Raw genomic sequence first — 15,405 nt, 5'->3', positions numbered from 1 at the left:
ACTCTACCATGGGCATGAAAGACAACCTGGGAAGGATTAGGGCGAGTTCAGGGAGGATGAAATGTCAGAGATGCTTCCTTGAGACTCCTCCTTGTCAGCATCCTGAAGTAGGATGGCTCAAACTATTTCCTGTCTACATGGCCTGAGGGACATTCAGAGAAATCCCATCCCTTCCCAAAACAACCTTTCTGCGGATGCAAAATAATTGTCTAGAGCAAACTGAGATCACCAACAGTTAACATTTTAAGTCAGGCCTGTGGTACAGGACTGTGAGTCCCAGCTACTCGGGATGCTTGAGGCCGGAGTACCACAGGTTCAAGGCCTGTCTGGGTTACAGAAAAACTCAAGCATGCTTGGTGGTTCTCTCTGCTTCTTCTGCCTCTGAATACCCAGAAAATAATGGTGATGCTCCCCGTTACTAACAGGTAATAAAAATGGAGGGGTAAGAATCCCTTTTCTGGGGGCTGTTGAGATGGCTCAGCGGTTAAGGGCACTGGCTGCTCTTCCAGAGGACCCAGGTTCGATTCCCAGCACCCACGTGGCAGCTCACAACTGTCCTGTAACTCTAGTCCCAGGGCACCTGACACTCTCATACAGACATACATGCAGCCAAAACACCAATGCACATAAAATAAAATAAATTATTTTTAAAAAAGAAGAATCCCTTTTCACTGAAAAGGTACCAAGGCAATGCTTATGAGAGGTTACATGTATCATTACACTACATGTTCTATCCTGGCTTTTTTGTTTGTTTGTTTTGTTTTTCGAGACAGGGCTTCTCTGTGTAGTTTTGGTGCCTATTCTGGATCTCTCTTTGTAGACCAGGCTGGCCTTGAACTCAGAGATCCACCTGCCTCTGCCTCCCAAGTGCTGGGATTAAAGGCGTGTGCCACCACCGCCCAGCGCTTGGCCTCTTTCTGAGGCCTCTGGTCATGTGTCAAGAGGCTGTACGGTATCAGAAGACTTGGGCTTCTCTCTGCCTAACAGTGCCTGCCTAAGGAGGTAAAGAGATGACTTCCAAACCTCACAGCTTACCGAAAGAAAGCCGAGACCCTAACCTCCCACCTTAGCTCGACTACCAGGGCCAAGGTACCCATACATCTGAATCGACAAATTTTAATAATGGAGGACATTTTTAAAATGGAAGGGTGGCTAGGGAGATGGCTCATTTCCTAAAGTCCTAGGCAAGTGTGAGGACCTGGGTTCAGATGCCCAGCATCCACATAAAGAATCAGGCATGGTAGAATGTATCCATAAATCTAGCAAGGAAAGGAAGGGGAAAGGGACCAAAATGGCAGAAGCTAAAGCAATGATATCTAATAATGTTTATAACATATTAATATGAGGTTATTTTTAGAAAGTATGTCAGTTTCTATGCAAGGCATGGGCATGTACAGATGTGTGGCCTCTTGCATGCAGAGGCCAGAGAACAACCTCTGGCATTGTTCCTCAGGGAATGCCACTTTTTATGTTTGGTTGGTTGGGTTTTTTTTTTTTTTTGGGGGGGGGGGGGTTGAGACAGGGTTTCCCTGTGTAGCTTTGTGCCTTTCCTGGAACTCACTTGATAGCCCAGGCTGGCCTCGAACTCACAGAGATCTGCCTGGCTCTGCCTCCCGAGTGCTGGGATTAAAGGCGTGCGCCACCACCGCCCAGCCGCCACTTTGTTTTTTGAGACAGAGTCTCTCACTGGCCTAGAGCTAGTCTAGTAGGCTACAAGGATCTTGCCTGTCTCCACCTCCTCAGGGAGTAGGACCCCCTGGTTTGGGGATTGCAAGCACTGTCATGCCTGACTTTTCCCCATGGGCGCTGCAGATCAAACTCAGGTCCTCATGCCTGCAAGGCAAGCCCTGGACCAACTGAGCCGTCATTCCAGCTCCTGAATACAGGCTTTGAACCAGACGGACATGCACTCACATCCTTTTTCTTTTCCGGACAGGGTCTGGTAGATTCTAGGCTGGTCCTGAACTCACTATATAACCAAGGCTGACGTGTGTGTGTGTGTGTGTGTGTGTGTGTGTGTGTGTGTGTGTGTAAAAGAGAGTCTTACTATGTCACCCTGACAAACATGGAACTCTATGTAGACCAGGTTGGCCTCAAACCCACAGAGAACCACCCACACCTCTGCCATGGAGTGCTGGGATTAAAGGCATAGTCACCACATCTCAAAGACCTTGAACTTCTGGTCCTCCTGCTTCCACATCTCCCAAGTACAAGTACACATTTACAGGCGTGCATCATCACAATGCTGTTTTCTCTTTCCCCTTAAGACTTATTTATTTTATTTAAACCAGGTGTTGGTGGTGCACGCCTTTAATCCCAGGGCTTGGGAGGCAGATAGGCAGATCTCTTTGAGTTCAAGGCCAGCCTGGTCTACAAAGTGAGTTCCAGGACATCCAGAACTGTTACACAAAGAAACCCTGTTTTGAAGAAAAAAAAAATTATTTTCTTTTATATGCATGGGTGTTTTACATGCATGTCTGTGCACCGTGTACATGGCTGGTTCCCTCCGAGGCCAGAAAAGGGCATACAAAGCCTTAGAACTGGAGTTACAGATAGCTGTGAGTCACCTTGTGGGTGCTAGGAATTCAAACCCAGGGCCGCTTAGAAGAGCAGCCACGCTCTTAACTGCTCAGCCACCTTTCCAGCCCCACAACTGCTTTTCAAATAGTCTCTCCTATTAGTTATAACCCTGAATTTATTATTTAGTTTCTCTGTGCTCAGGACTCCTCATTTATGAACAGATACCTAACGTCTATCTCCTTTGGTCAAATTAAATGACAATATGTGCAAAGAAATCTCACTTATGCAAGAGCCTGAATGCAATATGTACCTTGTACATAAAGTTTAAGGATGCTAATTTCATTTAGAGGTCACCTTTGGAGGAGGAAAGATGATGAAACTGAGGGTACACACAACAGTGGCAGACACAGGGACATTATCATCCTTTCTTAAGGCGCATGTCAGAATCGTTGCTGTCTGTTTTATTAGTCATCATGATCTTTTTAAAATAATTTTAAAAATTTACACATAGCAAGCAATTAATAAATGGATAGCTATAATTATAAATAGTCAAAAATACTTTTACTCAATTCTTACTCCATTGTGGCTCTCCGTACTGGGTACCACAGGGGATACAAAAGTGAAAAGCCTTCAGCCTCCAGATGCTGGCCTGAGACCCCCAGTCTCGACAGACTTACATTATACGCCTTATAACTGTGACAGCTGGCAGGAGGCAGGAAGAGGCCCAAGGGTAAAAATAAAGAGGCACCCTTAACCTCTTAGGGAGATGTCCCAACATCTCCTCCAAAAGGGAGTAACTGAAGCGGACCTTACAACCCCAGCAAAGTTTCTCAGGAGAGAAAATAGGAAACCGGAGAGATCGCTCACCAGGTACAAGCACCTGCTGCGCAATCATGGGGACCTGAGTTCAAATCCCAAGCATTCACATAAAAGGCTGGGCATGACCGTGCTCACACTCTGGTAGCCACAGCGCATCCAGGGGGCAGAGACGGAGGGACCATGGAGGCTTGCTGGCTGCCAGCCTAGCTCTGGATTCTGTAAGACTCCATCTCGTTAGAATAGTGTGTTGTGTAAAAGCGGGGTACCAGACATCCTCCTCTGGCTTCTGCTCACACACTCCTCATACATTCTACACACACACACACACACACACACTTGCTGGGGGGGAGGGGGACAGAAAATAACGCGTTGCTGCTAACAACCATGACGTCAGCAAAGGCGGCAGGTAGGAAGCCAGCTCACCAGCTGGTTACAGACAGAGACAGTGAATGCAGAGTTAGACTCCAGGGAGGAGGCAATGGGAACGGACAGATCGGAGCATCCGGGCAGGGCAGTGGGTAACCAGTACAGTGAGAGAGGAACAGCCAATTTCCACCTGCAACTTTCAAAAACACGATCTGCATCTAACTAGAAGTCTGATTTCAGGATCAGAAAAGACCAGGAGCCCCACAACTAGATGGTACCTATATGGGCATGTCCCATGTGGTAACCGCCCTTCCACTGCATCAAAGCATAGCTTTTAGTTCTTTTGCATGTGTGTGTGTATGTATGCATGCATGGTGTGTGCATGTGTGCATATGCACACACGTGAAGGCCCAAGGTTGATGTCAAGATTCTTCTTGCGCTGAGGCAGGTCTTTTGTTCACTGGAGTCAGTTTCAAGTAGTCTGGCTAGCCAGCTCGCTCTGGGAATCTCCTGTCCCACCCTCCAAGCACTGGGATTACGTACAGGTTGACACAACCACCCAACCCAGCTTTTTACATGGACTCTGGAGATCCAAATCCCAGCCCTCGCGCCGGCATGAAAACGTTAACCTGCTGAGCATAGCTTTTAGAGCTGTGTGTTCCAAACTCTGTCCACAGCCAAACCACCTAGCACAGCCCCTACAATGCATAACCCCAGGCCTGACCCAGACTTGGGTATCAGTCTCAGCAACCGTAGTCAAGAAGGCAGTGGGGGTCCAGGCACCTGCTCTTCAAAGACGTTTGTGTGGGATACAGAGGACGTCAGGGAACGGCAGTTAAAGGTCATGGTGTCATCAAGGTGAATGCCTAGTCAGGGGGATCTCGGGATGTTTCTAGAGGGAAAGGAAGGGGACAAGTTGGGGAGAGAAGACACGGAGGCACAGAAAGAAGAAGCCTTCCTCCTCAGAGACATAAGTCTCCAGAAAAGCCGAAGGATCAAGGTCTCAAACTGGCAAGGCAGCTGAGACTGACGATAACCCGAGTCCCTGGAGCAGCTTTGAGAAAGGACTGGAGGAGGCCACACACACAGGTGGCTGTGTAGCCTCCCCGGAGGGTACCTCTTCCCAGGCAGGCACTACGGCGCTGGGACTAAAATAAAACACGGAGAGCGTTCTCAGAGCTAGGAAAGGATGGTTTAAGGGACAAAGCCGGCTGTGAAAAGCCAGTTTGTTAGAAGGGGAAAGATGAAAAGATGGCGTGAAAAGCTGAAGTCCTCGATAATAATGGGAGACATCTGGCCACATGACTTCACCTCATCAGTGCTTCAAGCCGGGCTCTTCAGAAACAACAGCAGGTCCTCAGAAGTCGAACACACACTGGCCACGTGACCCAGCAATTCCACTCTGACGTCTTCACCCAAGGGAGCTGAAACCATGTCTACACAGAAGCCTGCCCACAAACATTCACACACTATTCACATTATTCACAAAAGGCAAAAGTAGAAATCATCCAAATGTCCAGAGTGGGTGAATAAATAAAATAATAATAATAATAATAATATAAGATCAGTCCACACAAAGAAATAATATGCAGCCATAAAAAAAAGAATGGAGGACTGGAGAGATAGCTCAGAGGTTAAGAACACTGGCTGCTCTTCCAGAGGTCCTGAGTTCAATTCCCAGCGTCCACGTGGTGGCTCACAACCATCTGTAATGAGATCTTCTGGTGGGCAGGCATACATGCAGACAGAATACTGTATACATAATAAATAAATCTTTTTAAAAAATGGAGTGTTAATACAGACTCCAACACATTAAACCGTGAAAAAAAAATCATGCTAAGTGAAAGAAAGCTACACGCAAAAGGCCAATTATGATCCCACTCACACAAAATCTCCAAAACGGGCAAATGTATAATGATAAATGACTGGTTGTTTGGTAACCACTGAATGGTGGTGAGAAAAATAGGAAGAGTGACTGCTAGAAAGTATGCTAGCTTTGTGTTTTTGTTTTGTTCTTGTTGTTTTTCTTTTTCAAGACGGGCTTTCTTTGTGCAACAGTCCTGGAGTGGGTTTTTCTGTTTGTTTGTTTTTGTCTTTTGAGGAGTTAAAAATACACTGGAACTAAACAGTACAATAGCTGGCTGAGGAGATGGCTCAGCAGGTAACTATGCTTCCTGCCAAGCCTGCTGACCCGAGTTCAACCTCCAGGACTCACAGGAAATAGAAGATAAAACTGGCTCCCACAAGTTGTCCTCTGACCTCCACACACAAGCCATAGCTCAAGCATGCCAACATACATACACATACACAGACAGGCAGGCAGACACACACACACACACACACACACACATTAATAAAATATAATAGAGGCTGGGCCATGGTGGCACACGCCTTTAATCCCAACACTCAGGAGGCAGAGGCAGGTGGATCTCTGTGAGTTCGAGGCCAGCCTGGTCTACAGGGCGAGATCCAGGACAGGCACCAAAACTACGTGGAGAAAGCCTGTCTCAAAAAAACAAAAATAAATAAATAAACGAGGGGCTGGAGAGACAACTCACCAGGTGAAGTACTTGTCATGCCAGTGTGAGAACATGTGAGGACTAGTTTGGATCCCCAGAACCCACATATATGCCAGGTGGGCATGGCCATCTGCCTGTAATTCCAGCTCAGGAGGCAGAGACCAGGGCTCCCTGGCAAATGGCTAGCCAGGTCTGAATTCAGGTGAGAGACTTGGCCTCAATATACAGGGTGCAAAGCAACCAAGAAGACACCCGACGTCAACCCCAGGCCTCTACATGCACATACACCTGCACATATGCACACCCTTGCACACACACCATGCATACACATGTGCACGCATATCACACACACACACACAGACAAATATGCAATGATAATAATAAACTAAAACAATGAACTCCGAACCAGATCTTCACGTGACTAGGGTGGAGAAGAACATTCAAGGACCTGCAGACACATGTGTATCACCACCACCTCACCGGCCCATTAATAAGCTGCCCTTCTGAGATGGTTCTATCAAAATGGCGTCAGGATAACCCGTGACCAGATGAGACAAGTCCACTCACACTCACATGCTCATAAGAATAACAATGAAAATTAACAATAATTAAAATTTATGGAGTAGTTACTATGTTGTCGGGTGCTCTATTAAGCACTGGGCATGGATGACCTCCTTCCCTTTTCCCCTGCAATCCTTTGAAGTATGTGCTATCATCATCGCCCTTAACAAAGACACAGGGAAACTGTGGGCACAAATCGGCTCCATAACTCACGGCCAGTCACCCACTCATGTGACTCAGCCCAGGTAGCTGGATTGATTCATCAACACATTGCTATGCTGCTCCACGTGACTAGATCGTCCTAATTTTTAAACATTTCTTTTTAGGTAGGTCCTTGTGTATAAACTTCTGTAGCCGAGGCTGCTTTGAACACCTACCTGACTCTCCTGCCTCTGCAGGCCTGCTCTACCATGCCTGGCTAATCTTATCTTCTAAAATCATCATCATCATCACAAAATTCATGGACTTTCATCCACTGGACATAAAGCAAGACAGAAGAGGGTCTCCATTTCAAAATAAAAGTTACCAGAAGTCTAGCAATCCTTGAAGAAAAAAAAAAAAAAACACTAGAAATACCCAAAGCTGTGGATGAAACTAACCTGAAGGCTGTTATTTCATAATAACCGGGAGCCTGGAGTCCTGAGATAAAAATCCTACACTGTTACCTATTGCCTTTTAAATTAAAGATAGGTAATTCAGTTTCTCCCGGCACAGAGTAATCTCAAAATCTAAGTGAGAGGGCTATTAGCAAAAACAACCAAACATACGTATGGTAGCCCGGAGAGGTGGAACATGCCTTTAATCACAGCACTCAGGAGGCAAGTGGATCTCTGCCGGTTACAGGTCAGCCATGTCTACAGGTCTACATATTGTGTGTGTGTGCGCGCGTGTGCGTGCGTGTGTGTGTGTGTGTGTGTGTGTGTGTGTGTGTGTGTGTGGTGTGTGTATATATATGTGTGTATGTATGTATGTATGTATGTATGTATATATGTATATAGTGGCTAGTGTGTCTAGATATGTTCCACTGAATACCCGTGTGCTCACCAAACAACAAGATGATAAATTCCTGAATCGCAGGAGGAAGATGAAAAAGAGCCACGTGATCAAACGAGACTACTTGAAAACCAGCTTTTGGAAAGGGGGAGAAGGCAAAAGGTCACCATTGGCCTCCAGCCTGAAGGGACTAAGAGTGGATTGTTCCTACAGCGGCGCTTAATGCTCTGGAAAATACGAGCAGACGGGTTATGTAACCCTCCAAAGTCAAGGGAAGTGTCTGGACTTGACAGGATAAGGAACGGTAAGTCATGCTTCAGAAAGAGTTGTACAAGCATTATTGTATTCGTTGCGTATTCCTTAAAGCTGCCCTGGCTTTTCAGAGCTTGTTCACCGAGCCTGGAATTCCAACCTACATCCTGTGCCCTAATTTCATTCTAAATATTCTGCTCCCTGAGGCACGACTTGGTGCAACTTTGATTTCAGCAAACTCGCGATAGAAAAATCATTTTAAGGAAAAACAGAAATCCGTGTCCTCTCTGCCGGTACCCACATGTGGATATGTCTTACTCCTGGGTGCCTCTTTCTTCAACCCCTTATGCTTCTGCCTATATGAAAGTGTCGCTAAAATAAAAAAAAAAAAAAAAAATCAAGCATATCTGTGCCTAGGGTTCCTTCACAAACTCTCTTTTAGCACATAGCTAACGAGCATTAAATTTCCTCACATTTCACGGCTTCCACTACAACACACAGCCCCCGGTACAACTCGCGCTGTGTTTATCATGACAAACATCTCCTTATGTCCAGTCGCTGAGCTCGACTTCTTTCGGTCCTGACATGGATAGCCAAACTTTCTTGCTGAGTGACAAGGAAACCCACCCGCGTCCGTCTCCTCCGATGGGACCCCCAAAACCTCTCTCTGGGAAACCTCTCTGCCCAGCCCCTGTCCCTGCACTCATCATCAGTGGCGTTTCCCCGGAGGGCACCATCAGCCTCTGGGGACCTGCGTTCTCCGAGCCACACAAAAATCAGACCCAAGGATCTGAAGCTTAAAAAAAAAAAAAAAAAACGTCTTTACCGGAGACACGCTGGGATGGGGGCCGGAGGGGCTCGGATGACGCCGCGGTGTGACCTCACAGGACCCCCCCACCCCACCTCACCCCTGTGTCCCCGGTTCAGGGGACCCCCGGGTACCGTACGCACCTGACCAGCGGCTCCTTCTCGGGCCGCGCGGGCTCCTCCAGGCACCGGCACGGGCAGCAGCAGCAGGCGCTCCGGAGCCAGCGGCGCAGCCCCATGGGGAGCGAGGCCCGGCGCCGGGGTCCCAGAGCCCGGCACGCGATGGCAGCTGGGGCGCGGGGACGTGGGTGGCCGCGGCGTCACGGGCCGGGCCGTGCGCATCACGCCGCGGCCGGCCGGAGGGGGGACGCGAAGCGGCGCGTTTCTGCCGGAGCTCTTTCCCTCTCCTCCGGTTTTAATTCCCCGGGTGTCGCCCGAGCGCATGCGTCCCCGCGACGCCCCGCGGCTGCCCTCTAAGGAGCGAGCGCGCGTTTCCAGCCGCACAGCACCGGACGCACGGCGGAACCCCGGGGGGTGGGTGGAGGGGTGGGGTGGGGTGGGGTGGGTGACCGCCGCCCGGCCCCCGCGGGGTCTGCAGCACGAGGCCGAACCCAACCGTCCTTTTAATGGGCTTCACGGCGGGGGAAGTGAAAGGTCTCCCCGCAGTACAAGCTTTGAAAAGATTTTTTGTTCAAACTTTCAACCCTTAAACAGGATTTAAAAAAAAAAAAAAAAAGCAATCGCTTGTGAGTTCTAGAACTGTTGATATTTATGATAGAGATGTGAGTTACCAAGTCGATGCTGGTTTTATTGTGAGCTACCAAGTAGGTGCTGGGAACAGAATCCAGGTCGTCTGCAAGAGCCTCAGTGCACTTAACCGCTAAGCCATCTAACTCTCCAGCCCCCAAAACCCTCCTCCTTTTTTTGGGGGGGTGGGGTGTTTTGTTTTGTTTTGTTTGTTGTTTGTTCTGGGTTTTGGTTTTTCCAGACAGGGTTTCTTTATTGAGCTGCCCTGGAACTCGCTTTGTAGACCCGGCTGGCCTTGAACTCACAGAGATCCTCCTGCCTCTGCCTCAGAGCGATGGGATTAAAGGCGTGGGCCACTACGCCCTGCTGACCCCGTTTTTTTTTCAGGTCCAAACAGAAACTTACCACACCCATTTAAAATATTTTTTTATTTTCTGAAATGATAATTACCAATCCTCTCCCTTCCCTCCTTCCAACCCTTCCCATTTTTGTGGCTGGCTTGTTTCACTCAGCGTCGTGCAGACTACTGCATCGGCGTGTGTACCTTTCTGTCTTCCTAACCCGGACATGTGATGCAATCTATGCATGCCAGAGTGTCATTTAAACAGACTCCCGATGGTGCACATGTAGACCAATGCCAGCATTTTCTACTAAGATGCAGGGCCACAGTGCACACCCTTGAACATGTACCTGGGTGCATCTACATCAAGTGAATAAATTTTTGGTGGTTGCATAAGATAGATGCCCCTTTAATTTTGATGAATCTTGACAAATTGGTCTCCAGTGAACAATTCCAATCTAGACTCTGGCTTACAAATGTCCTATTCCCACCAATACAAGACACAAGCTTTTTTTTTTTTTTTTAGTCTCCGCCAATCTGATTTATTTGATTAATGTTTTTTTTAATTTATTATTTTATGAGCAGTGATTGGTGTTTTGCCTGCAGGTATGCCTGTGTGAGGGTGTCAGATCCCCTGGAATTGGAGTTACAGACAGTTGTGAGCTGCCATGTGGGTGCTGGGAATTGAACCCCAGTCCTTTGGAAGAGCAGCCACCGTGCTTTCAACCACTGATCCATCTCTCTCCAGCCTCCGATAAATGTTTATTATCAGCTATATGCTAGGCATGTTATAGAACATGTGAACACAGCAGTGAATAAAACCAGCAAAAAGTCCACACTCTTGTGAACATTTAAGAGGGAGAATTAGAGAAAGGAAGTAAGTATTTACCAAGTAGGTTAACATGAAGTTAGTATATACTATAGAGGGAAAAAAGGCAGAAAGGGAGAGAACAAGTACCACAGAGGGCTGTGTGTGTGCTTGGGGGTCACACCAGGCTCTACCCTTGAGCTTACACCCCCAGGACCCCAGTATTTTGTTTTGAAAAGGTCTCATGTAGCTAGAATGACTTCAAACTTCCTATATAGCTGAAGATGACCTTGAACTCCTGATCCTCCTACCTCAGCCTCCTTAGAGCTGTGATTACATGTATTTGCTGCCACACTGGTTTATACCGTGCTAGGGATCAAACTCAGGGCTTTGCTCATGTTAGGCCAGCGCCAGCCCAGCCCACAGACTGTGGGAGCCCACAAAAGCTTCCTAGTGCCGGGCAGTGGTGGTGCACGCCTTTAATCCCAGCAATCCGGAGGCAGAGCCAGACGGATCTCTGTGAGTTCGAGGCCAGCCTGGTCTCCAAAGCGAGTTCCAGGAAAGGCGCAAAGCTACACAGAGAAACCCTGTCTCGAAAAACAAACAAAAAAAGCTTCCTAGAGAGATCTGAGCTTGCTTTCCACAGCTGGGCTGCATTAGGGGATGGCTTGACCACCTGCATTGTCACCCCCAGATGGTTGGGATGGGCTACACTTGGCTATGCTGGGGGGTCCTTTGCTCCACCCCTTGGCCTTCCTATAAAAGCCCTTTAGTGGGCGGTGGTGGCGCACGCCTTTAATCCCAGCACTCAGGAGGCAGAGCCAGGTGGATCTCTGTCAATTTGAGGCCAGCCTGGGCTACAAGAGTGAGTTCCAGGAAAGGCGAAAAGATACACAGAGAAACCCTGTCTCGAAAAACAAAAAAGCCCTTTTGAAGAGACAGAAGGTCTGGTGGGTTTTGACCCAGGCCCTCCTGAGCTATCCTGTGTTTCTGTGTCTTCCCTCTCTACTCTGTCTACATATTTCTCACTTCTCCCTCCTCAAGAGTACCCTGGGGGAGAATTCGGGCTGGCCCCCCACAACCGGACAGCGTCTTTTTAATGGATTGGATCAAGAGGTTAACAGTCAGCCCTAGTAAAAATCATGTCCAGTTTATGCCTACTTTTTCTAAGTTAAATTTTTTAAGACATACATAAAACAGTTGAGGTTCCTCCCCCCCCCCTTTTTTTTTTTCTCGAGACAGGGTTTCTCTGTGCAGCTTTTGGAGCCTGTCCTGGATCTCGCTCTGTAGACCAGGCTGGCCTCGAACTCACAGAGATCTGCCTGCCTCTGCCTCCCAAGTGCTGGATTAAAGGCGTGTGCCACCACCACCCTGCTTGAAGTTCTCTTTTTAAAGTTCACTTATTGCATCTATTTATGGTGTGTGTGTGGGGTGGGGGACTATGAGTGCCCTGACAACACATGTGGGCTTCAGAGGACAACTTGCAGGAATTGGTTCTCTCCACCAGGTGGGGCCCAGGGTTCGAACCCACGCCGCCTTTCCCCACTTCACAGAGCTTGCCTGGTTATTGGCTCTTTAAGGCCCATCACCTCAGTGTCTGTCAGAGGTCTTCCTGGGAGCTGTCCCCCTTCCTGCTTCTCTTAATTTCCCGAGCTACAACAGGAACCTTCTCCACCACCTTCAGCTCGGTGAGCACATCCAACAGCCCATTTCCCCTTTCAGACATCCTTCACTGGGCAGCACGGAGATTCCCTTTTCAGAGAGGTGCTCCACGCACGACTCCACTGCCTGAGTTGACGACAGCATCACCAGCCACACACACAGTAGCATCTGACATTTACCAAGAGCCCCCGGGCACCTGATGCCGGGGGAGTTGGCAGTTCCCTGGGGCCACTGGTGACTCACCCGAGTCGTCAGCTGCTTGTTTTCAAAGCAGAGCTAGGAAAGAAGCCAGCCTCTATTTTCAGACTTCTCTGTGGCAAGGAAAACTCTGAGTCTGTTTTGAAAACAATTAGTATAGTTTGGAGTCTTCCCTTCCACTCCCCCAGCCTTTAGAAATTTACTAACTGCGAGTTAGAAGGGGGAAAAGGGAACATGCGTGAGGGAAAATAAGAAAATCCAAATATTTAAACGCCAGTGCTCCATCACATCATCAGTGTATTCCACCAAATATCTTTAGTGTTTGCGTGGAAAGCTCTGTTTAATTTTGATGGCTCTATTTAGGAGTTGTACCCCTCCAGGAGAGATATGCTAAGGCACAGGGGAGTATGATGATGTTTTATTTGTGCTGAAACGTGATTTTATTTGTATGTTAATAAATAAAGTTGCTTGGGGGGTCAGAGCTAATAGTAAGCCATTTAGCAGAAGTCTGGCAGTGGTAGCACACGCCCTTAATCCAATCACAGGGCAGGCAGAGTCTGTATGTTCAAGGACATAGCCGGCGTGGAGACGCACACCTTTAATCTCAATACCAACCATAGAGACCTGGAGGTCTGTATAGACAAGCAGTGACGAGGAGGTCATGTGGTTGGGTTTAGAACCAATGAGAAGGCAGAACAGAAAGTCAATAAAAAATACCAACACACAGGAAGTAGGTCTCTCTGAGGGGAAGGACGACATCAACAGTGAGGGCTAAGGAGGCGGTCTTGGTCTTAGCTCTTGACTGCAGCTAGATCTCTGGGCTTTTAACTCTGCATTTGGCTCTGTGTTTCCTATTTAATCACACTGTTCAGAATTACATCTACAGGGGAGGACCAGCCAGCATGGTTCTGAGAAATCACATCAAGTGGTCCCGTGAAGGCCAACAAGAGGGCTCAGTGGGTAAAGGGGCTTGCTGCCAAACCTGGCAACCTGAGTTTGATCTCCAGGACACTCATGGGAGAAGTGAACTGACGTACAAAAGCCCTCTGACCTCCACTTGCACATCAGTGTGTGTGTGTGTGTGTGTGTGTGTGTGTGTGTGTGTGTGTGTGTGTGTGTGTGTGTGTGAGTGTCCAGGGCTAGACAGATGGTTCAGCATACACTGGTTTTGCAAATGATTTGGGTTCAATTCCAAGCACACATCAGGCTGCTCAAAACTACCTCTGGGCTCCAATCCAGGGGAATCCGATGCCACTGGCTTCTATAGGTAAATGCACTTGAGTATACATCACCCACAGTCAGCTATGCATACATATACACATAATTAAAAATTTTTTAAAAACAGACATGGTGGTGTGTGCCTTTGGGGTTTTGTTTTTATTACTTTGTTGTTTGAGACAGGGTTTCTCTGTGTAGTTCCTGCTGACCTGGAATTCACTCTGTGGACCAGACTGGCCTCAAACTCAGAGATCCACTTGCCTCTGCCTCCTGGCTTGGTGGTGTGTGCCTTTAATCCCAGCACTCTAAAGACAGAAATAGGAAGATTTATGTAAGTTTGGGGCCAGCCCCATCTATGTAGAGAGTTCTAGACCACCCAGAACTACATAGTGAGAACCTGTCTCAACAACAAAATGATATAGTAGTAATAATAATAATAAATAGGAGCTGGAGAGATGGATCTGTAGTTAAGAACTTGCTTCTTTTGCAGAGGACCTATGTTCTATTCCCAGCACCCACGTGGTAGCTCACAACCATGTATAACTAACTCCAGGGGATCCAAACCCTCTTTCTGGTACCCAGAGGCACCTGTACACGTATGGTGTACTTACATACAGAAAAACACTCATACACAAAAATATGAATATTTTTTTAAAAAAGTTAATCTCATAGTCACTTGTTTTTGTTTTGGAGATGATCTCACTGTATATCTGTGAGACCCTGTATAAATCTGGCTGTCCTGGAATTCACTCTGCAGACCAGGCTGGCCTTGAACTCACAGATTCCCCTTCCAAGTGTGGGGATTAAGGGTGTGCACCACCGGGTGTTAGTGGTACACGCCTTTAATCCCAGCACTCAGGAGGCAGAGGCAGGTGGATCTCTGTGAGTTCAAGGCCAGCCTGGGCTACAGAATGAGTTCCAGGACAGGCTCCAAAGCTACACAGAGAAACCCTGTCTCAAAAAACCAAAAAAAAAAAAATAAAATATGAGAAAACATATAAATGGTACCAAGAGAGTCTTATTCAGGGTTCCTCTGTGGAGCCCTGGCTGTAACTCACTCTGTAGACCAGGCTGGCCTTGAACTCACAGAGATAAGCCTGCCTCTGCCTCTTGAGTGCTGGGATTAAAGGCGCGCGCCAACTTGATTCTTACAGACCTACCATGAAAGCAAACTCCACCTAGTGCCTTGTCCAAATTTGAGTGACCATCACTGGGTAGAGATGAGCTGCTAATTACCAGTGGCACCCACACTCAGGCTGGTACAAGTGCAAAAGGCAATGTCGTCCCTTAAGGAACCCACAAGTTCAGAAGTAACGCTGTCTATAGCTGTCACAACTGGACCCGGGCCCTAGAGGATGAAAGGCTGGTCTGCTTTTATCCTGGGCTGAGCTGGCGCCGTTCTCATGCCTCCAGTAGCCCTGGATTGCTTGTGTGTCCTGTTAGTTAACTCAGCACACAGAGAGCGACTCCTTCTCCACCACTCAACCACCAACCAGGTCTGGGCCAGACCCTTGTTGGCCAGCAACAGACCTGATGGACTGTGCAGATGGAGGGAGCCAGGCTTCAGAGCACGCGCCAATCTCATGTACACCCGC

The 15,405-nt window shown here is 47.9% G+C and overlaps 1 protein-coding gene across 2 annotated transcripts in view; it reads right to left on the bottom strand.

Moving 5' to 3' along the window:
- The window catches only part of Mreg (melanoregulin), a 62,458-nt gene extending 53,211 nt beyond the window's left edge, over positions 1 to 9,247 (bottom strand). Inside the window, exon 1 of one of the 2 annotated variants that reach the window (XM_028870028.2) lies at positions 8,982 to 9,247. In XM_028870028.2, the coding sequence (XP_028725861.1) occupies positions 8,982 to 9,076 (95 nt within the window). In that variant the 5' untranslated portion in view covers positions 9,077 to 9,247. Of the gene's footprint in view, positions 1 to 8,856; positions 8,875 to 8,981 lie in introns of those variants that run through there. The other variant, XM_037210299.1, reaches the window with a different exon arrangement.
- Between the last annotated feature and the right edge of the window lie 6,158 nt (positions 9,248 to 15,405).

This window comes from Peromyscus leucopus, chromosome 13, assembly GCF_004664715.2.
Source record: "Peromyscus leucopus breed LL Stock chromosome 13, UCI_PerLeu_2.1, whole genome shotgun sequence".
NCBI classification, from domain to species: Eukaryota; Metazoa; Chordata; class Mammalia; order Rodentia; family Cricetidae; genus Peromyscus; species Peromyscus leucopus.
The sequence above is the reverse complement of the archived record's forward strand: the minus strand, read 5'-3'. Positions and strand labels throughout refer to the sequence as shown.